This window comes from Anolis carolinensis, chromosome 5 (assembly GCF_035594765.1).
Source record: "Anolis carolinensis isolate JA03-04 chromosome 5, rAnoCar3.1.pri, whole genome shotgun sequence".
Taxonomy (NCBI): Eukaryota; Metazoa; Chordata; class Lepidosauria; order Squamata; family Dactyloidae; genus Anolis; species Anolis carolinensis.
Genome location: NC_085845.1, coordinates 80,598,537 through 80,614,154, shown reverse-complemented (window position 1 = coordinate 80,614,154; position 15,618 = coordinate 80,598,537). Strand labels below are relative to the sequence as shown.

Genomic DNA, 15,618 nt, shown 5'->3' with positions numbered 1-15,618 from the left:
TTAGCTGAAGGTTCCAAACTTTCTTCAACAACAGCCTCATAAAGATTGTATCTTGTATTTAGATTTAAAATTTAACTCAATCCTGAAAATACTGAATACTTCAATAATATATGATCACGTACTATGGGAGACCCTGTGAGGGCAACCTCCTCTTGCTTCTGCTCCTTGTACCGAAGGAGCAGAAGTAAAAAAAAAACTAATGTTGCCAGTATTGTAATGGATGGTAGCCAACAACAGCTATAAATTTGAGGCATATCTATTGCAAATGGACAACTCAGAACTCTCTCTACTCTGGCTTGTCAGGTTCCCTTTTAAGCTAGAATGATTACAATTTATGTGTGTGGCTGAATCTCTGATCTGGAACAAATTATTCTAACCGTTATTAAGGTGTATATTTTATTACTCTTGTGCTAATCTTCTGGACAGTGTTGTGGTAATGCATGTTCTGAGAGGAACAAAGTGAGTTTGGCAGAACACTTCTTAGCTAATCTCATGTAATTATGTCTCATATTTCCACAGGAATCTTGAGATTCTGACCTTGCCACACTGCTATATACCGAGCCATCAACACAGCAGCAATGCCAATTCTGAGAAACAGCCTCGTGTCTTCAAATAGTAGTGGTAGTGTTACTTCAGTTGTCCCTATAATGACTTTTTCAAATGAAACGGTATCTTCACAAAAGAGTTCAACAAGTCTAGCTGAGAAGAATGGCTATCAGGACTCTATTTACCTAAATGCTGCCAACATTTTTCAAGGCATTCATAATGAAAAACCTCAAGATAAAATATTGGTCAAGTATGGGAATGGGCCATTGCCACCTCTTCCAGATTTCAAAAATGAACACTTTCAACGTTTGTCCTATGAACTGGCTTTCAGTGCTCTAAAATGTAAGTAGAAAATGTTTTCTTCCCATGGGGAAATAATAATGAAAGATGTATAACAACTCACTTGTTTCTTTGGAACTGCATACTTTATAGTTTATCTATTTGAAGGCTGAACAACTTGTGGAATTTCAGTTGTTGCTGTTGTATTTAATGTCTTTTCCTACCGGATATATGATCTGGAGTTGATGGGAATTGCAGCCTCAGTTGCCCATCCCTGCTTGCTGACAAAGACAGTTTGTTTTAGGCAAGAAGAAATGCTAAGATCAGATTGCAGTTACTAGGTGTTTGGGAGGTTTCTCTCTCCCTACCTTTCTGGTAATGAAACACAGTGAGAGTAGTCTTCTGAGTGTATTTCACAGCAATGAGGGACAGCTTGGTACTGAGGACAGAACAGAACCATATGGGCTTTTATGCCTTTCCCTATCTAGCTTTCTTCAATGTACAAAAAGGCTTGGAGGTGAAAGGGGAACAGATAGTTGTGTGCATGGACACCTGGCCTAACGTAAGGACTTTTGGTGTATTTTGAGCTGTATGAATATTCAGAAGCAGTGTTTGGCTGACTGTAAACTCAATTTGGTTAGTGTGTTATTCAGGTGATCACCTAGATGTCACTGGAGCTTATCTCAGAACTGGAATAAGCAGTATTTAATGAAACCTGTGCTATTACCCTACACGTAGATATCCCATGTTGGAAAGTAAATAACATTTCTTGCAGTCTCACACTCTGTTTTAATTGTTCAGCGTATCAGGGATGGGAGTACTCTACTGTTTACTTTGACATTCAGGTAGAACCGGGGCCCTGGAATGTCTGTGTTTAGAACTGTTTTATTTGGGTGATATCTGATCTAATGCTTTCATCTTTTCAGTTTTATCTGCAACTTCAAGCCAATGATTCTTTCTCTTTAGGAGATGGAAATTCAAGCACACCTCTTGTACTTCCTTGGGCTGGAAATCAAGGTGCAAAAGGGTCAATTAAAGTAGCCACATTTATGCTTAACACAAAATATTTTCTTTTGCTGTTGCAGTACTGATAGATTTTGCTTTATATCAACAACATTATTTTCCTTATTTATCTTGAAATAAATCTTGGCTTTAAGAAAAGTAAAACCACTTCCCAAATCTAGGCAGTCATATATGCATACTATTCACATTATTTCCTTATTATGTAAATCATGTGAACAACATACTGATTTTTCATTCAGAAAAATATATATCTAAAATTGATTTATTGATACAAGAGGTTATTTGCAAGGAAGTCAAGGGTGCACAAATGGCAACCCAATTTGTTTTGTGTACACCCATGATGGATTCTTTAGCTACATTTTCTGCTCGCAGGGCTCCTCTGTTTTTAGCAGCTGTAGGAGATAGAGTTATTCCACAGACATCTAAAATCACCCAAGTGTTTCAGTACCATGACTCTATCATGAGGAAACCTGAAATTTGTCATTTGGAAAGTACTTCGGATATATAGCTATACTCCCCTAACCTGGACTACATTTCTGAAGACATCTTGGGTGCCTGTCTTTTTTACAAAATGTAACTGATGTAATTCTCAGGTTCTTTGTTCTCGCAGTAAAAGCTATACATACAAAAAGTACAGCATCTATCATCCATTTCTTTTCTTTTTTTATCAAAGGAAGTGACTTAAAAACCTGTCGTGAACAACAACATAACAAGGGCAAGTTCAAAATAGTGGTGTCTGATCAAACCTTACTGTTAAAGAAAACTATATACAGTATGAGGACATATTCATGAGCTGAGAGGAAACATCTGGCTCTGATAAGGTTTGGAGTATAGTTGAGGCCTTTTTACTTCTGCGACAGTACTCCTTCCCTGAGGTCCACATCTCCCTATTCTCTTCTAAAAGAGACAGGTTGTGCACACTAGAAGGTATTCATTAGAAATTAGATGTTATCTATGGCATGTGTGCTGCTCAAAATAGCCTGAAACTTGTGGCAACATCATTCCACTAAAATTTCATATCTGAGGGTGTGCCTCTGTTAGAAAATCACTATTTCTACCCTATAATTGGAACTAATTTTTTCTCCACCTGGATAGAATGCTTAATGGGAGGAAGCTTTCAGAAGATAGCTGCAGTATCTGTAATGACAGATGTAATAAAAAGTTTGCCAAAAAGGAGAAAGAACAGTATCTGCTATTCTATTCTTCAGGGGAGATAACATGGAAATCTGGCCATAACTTTATGATGGTTAGCATCACCATGTAATAAATGCAACAATAACAAACCATATATTTCCTGAGCATAGTGTCAAGCACAATCTTAGTCTCATTCTGAAGATATTCTTGGCATGGTGAAAACAATTAGTTAGTCATTATCTGTTTGTGAAACGTATAGAAGACATTTATACAACTTCATTCTGAAAGATGTCGGATGCAGGGACAATGGGAGGCACTTAGAAGAGTCAAACCACAGGTATCTTGGCCACAAATGTAATTAAATTTGAATATGTTAGTGTATGTTTACACATGCACATTTAGAAATAATTAGTTAATTAAATTTTACTGAAAGGAAAACAGCTAATTTTGATCCAATTAACAACCAATAAAATACACTGTTTAATTTGCAACCCATCCCCAGATCCTCCTACATTAATAGTTCCCTCAATTACAATTAATGCGTGATATGGGTGAACAGATGTGTCAAAAATGCACAAGATGAGTGAGACTTCTTGTTTTCATGACCCTTGTCCACATGTGATCCCAATGCATGCAATTTTTGCATCAAATGCAATCAAAGCCAATTGTGGGTGTCACTCAATTAACTTTCCAATTCCCACCAGATCTTATTTCAATATTTAATCAGTTCACTTTCAGTAAATTAGCTATATTCCTTATTCATCACTACCTTCATGTATCAGAGGCATAATTAAATAAAGTGGGGTCAAAGGAGCCAAGACTGAAGTGTGATGTGACCTACAGCAGTTCTGCTCAGAACCGTGATCTGTCTTCTGATGGCCGTCTATGAGCTATTGGCTGTCTCTTAACAACATGTTTGCAGAAGAGGACAAAACAGTTTTAGTATTTTTAGAATTGTTCCCTAGTGCATTGTTTTAATAATGCCCTTAAGATTGCTGAAGAAATACTGCCCTAGAGGAGACAGTAGAAAAAGGGGTAAAGAGGAAGATTGGGAAGAAGAAGAGGTGGTGGAGGCAAGGGGCTTTCTTTTTTCTTCCTTCCATCAATACTCCCTTCTACATTTCTTCAGGCTTCTGTACCGGCAATTCCCAAGTTACAAACAAGATAAGTTTTGTACGTTTGTTCATAAATTGAATTTGTATGTAACTCCAGCCACGTATATTTATATATTAGTTTTGGATAGCATAGGAAAGAGTTGACACTTCTGTGACATTTATTTTTTTCTTCGTGTACTCTGTGAATGCACACTAATGGAGAAGCTGCGCCTGCGCAGGTTCCGACGGAAACTCTTCCAAGCTGAAGTTCAAACCTTGGCGGTAACCACGCCCCCCCTTCCCAAGGGGCATATAAGGCGGCCCCAGGCGCCCGCTCTCCAGTTCCTTTTTTTCCGCCGCAAGGTTCACTTCGGACTCTTCGCATGTCTACTACTCGTTTCAAGCGTTGCACGCAGTGTGCTGCTAAAATTCCTGACTCGGACGGCCACGCCAAGTGCCTCTTCTGTCTTGGCGAGGCTCATGTGGTCAGTACCTGCCGTTTCTGCCTAGCTCTCACAGCTCAGGCCAGAAAGAACAGAGCCGCTAGGCTTAGAGCGGCACTTTACGAAAAATCTCTCGCGCCAGAACCGACTCCGTCGACGTCGGGTACGTCGTCGTCTTCAGCCCTAAGAGCTATGTCGGCGCCACCAGCTAAGCCTCCGTCAGCTAAAGCCTCCTCGGTCTCGTCCAGGGCGTCCAGGACCTCCAGGGCCGCTAAGCCGGTCAAGCCACCGTGTACCGTGACGACGGCTACCGTATCGACCCGCTCCGGAAAGGTGGGGCCTTCCTCGACGTCGAGCTCTTTGGCTTCGGTGACCTCGATCCGCTCTCGTATCGGCTCCCCTCCGTCCTCCTCTGCTATCAAAATAGCCTTTAAAAGGGCTCACGAGGAGTCTCGTCGAGCGCAATCTGACTCAGCTGTGGTTCCTCCCACACCTGGCAAGTCCTTGAAGGTTGCTTCCAAGCAACCGCCGACAAAGAAACGGCTGACTCAGCGCTCCTCTTCCTCGGCCTCCTCAAGGAGAGACCAGCCATCTTCCTCGGCAACCTCCTCGAGAAGATCCTCTCCAATTGTGCCAGCACAGAGGCCTAGAGATGTTTCTCAATCTCCATTGCACCCCCTGTCTGACGGGGAGCTGCAGGACTCACCCCACCACTCTACCCAAACGGTGGTCAGGGTGCCGGTGCCGGAGCCCCTTGCGCCGCCTCACTCGTCGCGCCAACAGCTCTTCCCTCCCACCTCGACACCGGAGCGTGGCAGACAAACGGCTCGCCTGGCTCGAGCAGCTCAGGCCTCAGCCTCCAAGGATCCTCGGCTTCCGACCCTCTCTTCCCGCGAGGCCATGCCTCCTCCCGAGACTGTGCTTTCTTCTCCCCCTCAGTCCCCCCAAGGGGCTGAGGAGGAAGATGTTGATGTTGACCGCCCAGACTCTGTCCTCTCGGCCTCGGTGGTCTCTCTCGGTCTCGACCTCTCTCCTCCCCACGATGCGTATGAGGCGGACCCGCCTTCTCCTACTGACAATATTCGTGCTTTCTCTGATCAAATGGTCAGAATGGCCGACGCCCTGGGTTTGGAGATCAAGCAGACTTCCAAAGCAGTGTCTGATCCAGTTTTCAAAAGGGTGCAGGCCCAAGCTCCGCCGGCCACGCTACTCCCTTTCCTGCCTTATCTGTTGGACGTTATCCAGGCCTCCTGGAAAACCCCTTCCTCCATTCCTCCGACCTCGAAGAGGATCGAGACTTGGTACCGTACCGACGATGATACCTTGGAATGGCTCAAACACCACCCCGACCCCAACTCCCTGGTCGTTAAGGCCTCTCAATCCTCAGGTCGTCAGTCGAACACTCCGGCCGACAGAGAAGGGAAGCGCTTCGACGCCGTGGGTCGAAAACTTTACTCCGGAGCCCTTTTGCTTTGCCGCATGGCGAACTATGGAGCCTGCATGGGTGCCTACCAGCAGATTATCTGGGAGAAGGCACAGCCCTTCTTCGCTAAGATGTCGGACGAAGACCGCTCCGTCCTCACTACCCTCCAACAGGAAGCAGACTCGCTTGCTCACCACCAAATACAAATGGCGAAACATACAGGTGATACTGCGGGCAAGATGATTGCCCACGCGATATCCATCCGCCGCCACGCCTGGCTGAGGTCTTCGGGTCTCTCCTCATCTTCCAGACAGGTCATTGAAGACCTTCCCTTTGACGCGCTCGGACTATTTAACTCCGGTACCGATGACAAACTCAAGTCTAATCATGACTTTAAAATTCTTGCGTCTAAATGTGGCGACCAACCGCAACCTCAGCGCACCCGCTGGTTCCCGCACCGCTCCCGCCGCTTCCCGCCGCAATCTTTCAGACACCACTCTTTCAGGCGGCCTTCGGGCTCGAATAATCAAACCCATCACCAACCTCGTCGGGGACCTCATCCGCAAAAGCAACGCGGTCGAACCACCCCCGCTCCTCCGCAGGCTAACCGGCGTACCTGACGCCAACCCCTGCCAAAGCTCCTCGCCCGCTACCGATGCAGAGCCCACGCTGCCTCGACCCTCCGGCGCCTTTGCAGACCGCCTAGCCCCCTTCTACAATCAATGGGAGTCTATTACTTCAGATGCATGGGTTCTTCGCATTGTCCAAGACGGCTACGCCTTAGAGTTCACGGACCTCCCACCTACAGGTCGCATTCTCCACTCAACTCCTTCCCGAGAGATACTGGCCGAAGTCGAGGCATTACTGGCCAAAGGCGCCATCCGTCCCTCCCCTCCCGAACTGGACCCTTTAAGTTTCTTCTCCAGATACTTTACAGTCCCGAAGAGAGGAGGCGGGCTACGCCCCATTCTGGACCTAAGGGCCCTCAATATATTCATTCGCCCTTCCAAATTCAGGATGGTCTCTATTGCCTCTATCCTCCCGATGCTGCAGCGGGGAGACTACTTTGCCTCCATAGACTTACGAGACGCCTACTTCCACGTGGCGATACGGGAGGCGCACAGACGGTTCCTCTGTTTCAAAGTTCTCGACCAAACCTACCAATTTACCGTTTTACCCTTCGGTCTCGTTACGGCCCCGAGGGTCTTTACTAAGGTCGTCGCCGCCGTAGCGGCCCACCTCAGGCTACATGGCATCACGGTCTTTCCTTATCTGGACGACTGGCTTCTCATCGGGCCCGACCCGGTTCTTCTCGAAAACCACGTTTCCTTCACGCTGCGTCTTCTAAAATCTCTCGGCCTCCAACTCAACTCCGAGAAGTCAAATCTCTCCCCGTCAACCCGAATCCGGTTCATCGGGGCCCTCTTCGACTCCGTCACAGAGACTGTTTCACTTCCGTTCGACAGATTCCTAGCTCTCCGCCACCACATCGCCTTTTGTCGATCTGCCCGGAGGGTCAGAGCCCGTGCCATCCAAGTCCTTCTGGGCCACATGGCCTCCACGGTTCTCACGACCCCGTTTGCCAGGCTGCGCCTTCGGGTCCTGCAAAGGTGGTTTATAGACACTTTCAAGCCGTTCTACCACCACAACTCCAGATATCTGTCGGTACCGTCGTTCGTCCGCCAGTCCCTCTCGTGGTGGACGTCTCACCAAAACGTGTGCAGGGGCCTCCCATTTCATCCAGCCCCGCCGTCGCTAACCATAACCACGGACTCCTCCACCTACGCTTGGGGAGCCCACATGAGCGGTCTAACAGTTCAAGATCTTTGGTCCCCATCCGAGAGGGCCAACCACATAAACTTTCTCGAGCTTCTCGCCATTCTCAAAGCCCTGAAAGCATTCTCCCGCCTCATCCGTCACAAGTCCATCCTCATTCAATCGGACAACCTCGTAGCAGTATTCTACATCAACAAACAGGGCGGTACGGGTTCGAGGAAATTGATGCTCCTCTCCTCCCGTCTCTGGGTTTGGTGCATAGCCCACGACGTACAGGTCTCTGCAATCCACCTGCCGGGCGCCCAAAACGACCTAGCAGATGCCCTCAGCAGGATGACATCTTCCTCTCACGAGTGGAAGCTCGATCCCGAGATCCTCGACGGTCTGTTCCTCCACTGGGGACGCCCTACTCTGGATCTCTTCGCGTCTCCCCACAACACTCAGCTACCCCGCTACGGGGCGAGACTTCCCCCGAACTCCTTCCCCGGCTGTCTAGGAGATGCCTTTCTACTGGACTGGTCGGCGGAGATGCTTTATCTTTTTCCACCGATTCCTCTCATACCGAAAGTTCTCGAAAGACTTCTCTCGATCTCGGTCACAGCGATTCTCATAGCTCCGGCCTGGCCCCGCCAACCGTGGTATCCGGCCCTTCTTCGTCTCTCCAGAGCAACGTTTCGCCCTCTGCCTCCCTCGCCGCACCTTCTCTCAAGGGAGGACGGCAAAATTCTTCACCCGGACCTCCCTTCCCTTCATCTCACTGCATGGAGGATTCTTACCTAGCCTCCCTTCCGCAGAACCTGCAAGACGTCCTTCGGGCAGCCCATAAGCCGTCTACTACCAAGGCTTATTCCTATAAACTCTCTCGCTTTCACGCCTTCCTTCGATCCCGTAACGTCGACACCTTCCCGACCTCGGTATCGGTGGTCCTCGACTTCCTCATGACCCTCGTCGAGAAGAAACTCTCTCTCGCTTCTATTAAAGCTTATCTCGCAGCTCTTTCCTGGTCTTTTCAACGCCACGGTCAGCCATCTCTCTTTTCTCACCACTTGATCAAAACCTTTCTCCGAGGCTACAATAACATCTGCCCGCCGTCGCTACCACCTACGCCGGGCTGGAATCTCGAACTTGTACTTTCTCAACTCACTTCTGCTCCCTTCGAACCGCTTGCCTCGACCGATCTCCGTCTGCTTTCCTGGAAGTTGGCCTTTCTAGTGGCGATCACGTCGGCACGACGGCCATCCGAGCTTGCTGCTCTCAGGGTCGACGAGCCTTATCTACGTTTTCACCATGACCGCGCTGTTCTTCGCCCGGACATTACCTTTCTCCCTAAGGTGGTGTCAGCTTTCCACCTCAATCAAGACATTGTCCTACCAGCTTTCTTCTCTAACCCCTCCTCTCCTCTAGAGCAAAAACTGCACCTTCTCGACGTTCGAAGGGCACTTCTCTTCTACAGGGACCGTACCAAAGACATCCGTAAGACACAAAGACTCTTTGTCGCCTATGCTCAGGACAAGTTGGGTAATCCCATCTCTTCCCAAAGACTGTCCCACTGGATTGCTCAGGCCATTGAGTTGGCCTACGAACTAGCCAAGCGACCTCCTCCTCCATCCATCCGCCCGAGGTCGACTAGGGGCCTCTCGGCTTCAACCGCCTTCCTTAGGGGTATTCCGCTTGACTCCATATGCAAAGCGGCTATCTGGTCAAACCCTCTTACGTTTGTCTCTCACTACAGGCTGGACAATAAAGCCTTAAAGGACTCGGCCTTCGCAAGATCAGTACTCTCATCTTGCCTCTCCTGACTCTCAAACGTCTTTTCTCCTTATATTCACCCACAGGTGACTCTCTATACCTCTCCTTCAAGTTTCGGCCGGTCGTTTTCCCCATACCTACCTCTAGGGATGTGTTTTTCCCTGATTGTGTTGAGCAGTTGCTCTGTTACTTGGTACCGCCTTATTGACCCTGGCGGATATGTCAAAGACCATGATGTGTTTGTCCCTCTCCCCCCTGGGAGAGCGTTTATATGCACTATACGCAATTGAGTGTCTTTTTCTATCATGTTTATTGAAAAATTTCTATGTTATGTTTCCTCTTCTACTATGCTCATGTTTGCATTGCACTGGTCCTTTCGGACAATTGATTGCACTGGTCTCTTGGGACTGTTATCTCATTATGTCCTAATAAATATGTGTTTGGACATTCACTAAATTGTCGAGTTTGCCTTGTCCCACCATCCGGGACCTTAGCGTGTCAGTCTCCATTAGTGTGCATTCACAGAGTACACGAAGAAAAAGGACAGGTTGCTCACCTGTAACCATGTTTCTTCGAGTGTACTCTGTGAATTCACACAAACCCGCCCTTCCTTCCCCTCTGGCAAACCTCTCCCTTTCTCGTTGCCTTGGCGGCGTAGGAACTGGAGAGCGGGCGCCTGGGGCCGCCTTATATGCCCCTTGGGAAGGGGGGGCGTGGTTACCGCCAAGGTTTGAACTTCAGCTTGGAAGAGTTTCCGTCGGAACCTGCGCAGGCGCAGCTTCTCCATTAGTGTGAATTCACAGAGTACACTCGAAGAAACATGGTTACAGGTGAGCAACCTGTCCTTACTGTGTGTGCCCCTGTTCAGAAGATTTCCCTTCAATTTTCTCCAACTGGATAGATTGCTTAATGGAGGAAGCTTTCAGAAGGTTGTCCCAGTGATCATTGGATTTTGAAAACATTGGCTTGTTGTGGAAACAAGAATTTGTGATAAGGCTTCAGTGGAGACACCTTTTCCCATAACTCTTCCAGGAGTGAATTTCCCATCTTTGGAATAGATTACTCTCACTTCCTGTTGTCTCACTCCCATTCTTAACTATGAGTTGTATGTAAGTCAGATATATGTAACTTGGGGACTACTTGTATGTCTGTGGTGACTTGTGGGTCTCACCCAGGTATGCAGAGCAAGTTTGGAAATAACCACATCACTGTGTGCCACAACACAGATAGAGATGCATGTGGCAATCGAGAAGAGCCATATACACAATCACTTGCTTCACCCCATGAGAAGATGGGCTATAGCAGTGTTACTCACTGGCCAGTGCCATGGCTGTTGGTCTGCAGCGTATTTCCAGAAAGCACACACAGAAATGTGCTAGTTCTAAGGCCTGGAAACAAAAAACCCCACACCAGATAGCTAAAGAAGCATATAAAACCTACTTAGGGAACATGGGGAAGACCTTATGCCCAAATGGTATCCTCTTCCTCTTTCTTCCCCACTTAGTGCTGTCATTCGCCAAAGACTGGTTCTCAACCTGTAGGTCCCCAAATATTTTGGCCTTCAGCTCCCAGAAATCTTAACAGCTGGTAAACTGGCTGGGATTTCTGGGAGATGTAGGCCAAAACACCTGATGACCCACAGGTTGAGAACCACTGACGTAAGACACTTCTTCCCAACTCCCACTTCCCTCAAAGAAAAATCAACTGCATCTCATGCAATTGATATTTTTTTTAAAGTATCAATAGACCTCTCTAGGGCTGTATCCATACTGCATACTGCGGAATCATAGCTCTTTGATACCCTATAACTACCAAGAATCAATGCTATGAAATTCTGAGATTTCTAGTTTTGTGAGATATTTACTCTTCTCTGTCAAAGAGCTCAGGTGCCACAACAAAATATAAATCCTAGGATTCTGTAGGATGGAACTGTGGCAGTTAAAGTGGTGTCAAATTGCTATATTGTTTAGGTGGGATGTATCATCTTAATATCCAGTCCTCTGGTAATATATTTTTTGGGCTTTATGGGCTCAGGCTTAGCATGCACCCCCCAAATTTATAAGTGGGAAAAATAAAATGAACTGCAACTAAAATAAAAAAAACGTGGTCCACATATGACAAGCATATTAAGAGAACTGGTGCATGTTCTGCACAATTTATTTACAATCAATTGTTTGCCCTAGTAGAAAAGTTGATTTAACCTGCTCTTTGTTGTATGGCATGTTTTCCTCAAACATTTGTTGAAAAGAGCAGTGAAATATATCTTTTGCAAAGGTGACATTCCTCTTTTCAGTAGACTTACATAGGCCTGTTGATGTCACCTTTCTTTTGAATCCCAGAAGGTCAATCATTGCTGAAAGGCTCTTCAGGCACTGAGAATTTAAACAGGACAGGAAGGTTGGGTGAAAAATGGGGGAGTTACCCTGACAGCTTGGTGGACTGCGATAAGTATGTCTGAACTGGTATGCATAATGTGAAAAGAAGCTGTCAAGAGACCTTGGGAACTACTAAAATACGCCAACAACAGCTTGTTCTCACTACTTCTGTGTTGCAATGATAAGCCATTTTCATGGGTTAATCAGACAAAGTGGCGCTTAAACAAAGGACAATTAATACATGTTGCTAGTCCATGAATATAAAAATTTAATGTATGCAATTGCTGTGCTTTCTGATTTCTGCTACCATAGTTGTCAATAAAAGTACTTGAGAGTCAAGGTATCATTGAAAGATATCACATGAACAAGAAAAAGGAACAAAACCTTTTGATGGCTGCATATCAGGAAAAAACTGGCAAGCAATGCTGTATCTTTTGTGTGTATGTGTCCTTTCCTCATCCTACCCTGGAAAAATAATTATTTTTGAACAGAATTGTATGTGTCATGATATTAATAAATGGACACATTCCAATACTTTTTGGTGCACTCCTGTTTTTTCTTTCCAGGTTCTTGATACTGTAGCTTGCCAAAAATAATAGATCAGTGGTAGGCAATTTCTCCACAAATATGAAAAGAAACAAATATTGCTTACAGAATGAAACATGGAGTCAACACAAAGTTTATTGTACATTGACTTCATTGACAGATAAGATTAGAAATAGATTGGGTGCTTGGTATCCAAAATTCCTATAGATAGCAAAATCTGTGGAATATTAGAATGGTGACCATTATATAAAATGGGAAAACCAAGGCTTGCTTTTTGGAATTGTTTTGAATATTTTCAATTCATGGATGATTCAGGACAGGCACTGGCACTTGGAACTCCCTTCTGGAAGAAGTAAAATCTGCTCCATCCCTGTTGAGTTTCTGGGAGGGGGTAAAGACCTTATTTAAGAAAACTTTTAACTAAAGATTTATGCTTCATGGCTGGGTTGAGTTTTAAGGTTTAATTGCTTGGATATTGAAGAGATTTATACAGGAGAGATGGTAATGGGTTTTATGAAGGTTTGATTTTAACCATGTTTTAACTTTAGTACTGTATGTTTTATTTTGTTGTAAGCCATCTTCTGTATAGTGGCACTTATTTCACATGCCAGTAAGGTAATGCTCAAGATCCTGCAAGGCAGACTCCAGCAATACATGGATCGAGAGTTGCCAGATGTACAAGCTGGGTTTTGAAAAGGCAGAGGAGCGAGAGGCCAAATTGCCAATATCTGCTGGATAATGGAGGAAGCTAGGGAGTTTCAGAAAAACATCTATTTCTGCTTTATTGACTATTCTAAAGCCTTTGACTGTGTGGATCATAATAAACTGTGGCATGTTCTTGGTGGTATGGGGATACCAAGTCACTTTTCTGTCTCCTGAGAAATCTGTATAAAGACTAAGTAGCCACAGTAAGAACAGACCATGGAACAACTGTCTGGTTCAAGATTGGGAAACAAGTATGGCAGGGCTGTATACTTTCACCCTACCTATTCAACTTGTACGCAGAACACATCATGCGATGTGCGGGACTTGATGAATCCAACACTGGAGTTAAAATTTCTGGAATAAACATTAACAACCTTAGGTATGCAGATGATACCACTCTGATGGCTGAAAGTGAGGAGGAGCTGAGGAGCCTTATCACCAAGGTGAAAGAAGAAAGTGCAAAAGCTGGGCTACAGTTAAATATCAACAAAACCAAGATTATGGCAACCAGTCTGATTGATAACTGGCAAATAGAGGGAGAAAACGTGGAGGCAGTGACAGACTTTATATTTCTAAGTGCGAAGATCACTGCAGATGCAGACTGCAGCCAGGAAATCAGAAGATGTTTACTTCTTAGGAGGAGAGCAATGGTCAACCTCGATAAAATAGTGAAAAGCAGAGACATCACACTGGCAACGAAGGTCCACATAGTTAAAGCAATGGTATTCCCCATAGTAACCTATGGATGTGAGAGCTGGACCATAAGGAAGGCTGAGCGAAGGAAGGTAGATGCTTTTGAACTTTGGTGCTGGAGGAAAATCCTAAGAGTGCCTTGGACCGCAAGAAGATCCAACCAGTCCATAGTCCAGGAAATAATGCCCGGCTGCTCACTGGAGGGAAGGATATTAGAGGCAAAGGTGAAGTATTTTGGCCACATCATGAGAAGACAGGAAAGCTTGGAAAAGATCATGATGCTGGGGAAAATGGAAGGAAAAAAGAAGAGAGGCCGACCAAGGGCAAGATGGATGGATGGTATCCTTGAAGTGACTGGCTTGACCTTGAAGGAACTGGGAGTGGCGTTGGCCGACGGAGCTCTGGCGTAGACTGAATGAATGAACAACAACAAGCCATCTTGGGTCTGTTTGCGGATAAAGGTGGGGCAAAAATATCTTAAATAAATAAATAAATCTATGGTTACAGAATCTGTGGATACTGAGGGCCAGTTGTATGTATAAAAAACAAAAACAATTTAAATTGACATGCCCCACTCTAAATCATAAGCAAAGGTTGGTGAGGAGGCGAAGGCATTCAAAAGCGTTTGCTTTCCCAAAACTGTCATCTGTGTCTTGAAATAATAATAAATAAATAATAAAACTTTTATTTATTTTCCACCCTATCTTCCCAAAGGGACTCAGTTAAACATTCAATGCCTGAATACAAACAGCCAATACACACAGAATAGCAAAAGTAATAACCCAACATATAAAAACAAATTATAACTTTACATCTAGAATTAAGATAAAACATAACCTATCAAATAAATTATAATAATCACAATAACAAATTGTGCTTAAAGTTATAACTACAGCAAGCTTTAAAAGAAGGTCACCACGACCTGTGTTTCAATTGCTGGCTTATTTTAATTAATTACATTTGGAAGAGCTGTGACCAACTGCAAATGAAAACAACTGGGCAGGACAAAAACAGAGGGGGAGCTACTTTGGCCTGTTTCCGCTTGAGCATATTGCATGAAACGATGGTTCAGGCTGGGCTTTTTACTCTCCAGAACCCCCATGTTGTTTTTTCCCCCCCAGGAAAGAAATTACTCATACCCCAAAACATCCCTGGGAAAATTGGACCTTTGGATGGCATTATTTTTTTAAATGAAATGTGTGATTCCTTACGTCGTTTTGAAAATATATATGTATGTAGATATAAACAGCTTGTTTATTTTAACTTCTTTTTACCGTGGGTTGTATATTGTATGTATGTCTATGTGTTAAATGTTTTGATACACCCGATGGGCTAATCAATAAAACGTGATTTGATTTGATGTCCCCTCAAGCAGTGCTTTTTTTTAAAAAAAAGTTAGAGCCGAAAGTAGCCTGATCGTTTCTGTTTCCAAATGATCTCCAAAGCCCAACAACTTTTCGTATCCCTTTGCTAAACCATAGCTTTTCATTATGTATTTGTATTAATACAAGTCTATGGAATATTTACGTAATTGCTATTTCCGCATTATGTTTTAAATACTGTTCATATGTTAAATGTGCATAAACACAATGTGTGTATTGTATAATGAAATAATCCCATAGATCTGACTTAATGGACTCTCAGAGGCATTGTGTACTTTACTTTCTAGAAATCAGGTCTGTGCACTGGGCTTTCTATACTATGTTGACAAACCTAACACTCCGATGATTTTTTGTGTGGTATCTAAAATTCTAACAGTTCAACTAATATTTTCAGAATATATCTTTTAAAATTTGCTTTGTGTAAAGCTTGTTAATGCAAACAAACTCTGC

At 44.7% G+C, this 15,618-nt stretch overlaps 1 protein-coding gene across 3 annotated transcripts in view; it reads left to right on the top strand.

Annotated features, from left to right (window-relative positions):
• Positions 1–15,618, top strand: part of nsun7 (NOP2/Sun RNA methyltransferase family member 7) — a 41,760-nt gene that overhangs the window by 8,569 nt on the left and 17,573 nt on the right. For all 3 annotated transcript variants that reach the window (XM_062981661.1, XM_008111626.3, XM_003221474.4), the window contains exon 2: positions 520–888. In XM_062981661.1, the coding sequence (XP_062837731.1) occupies positions 579–888 (310 nt within the window). In that variant the 5' untranslated portion in view covers positions 520–578. The remainder of the gene's footprint in view (positions 1–519; positions 889–15,618) is intronic.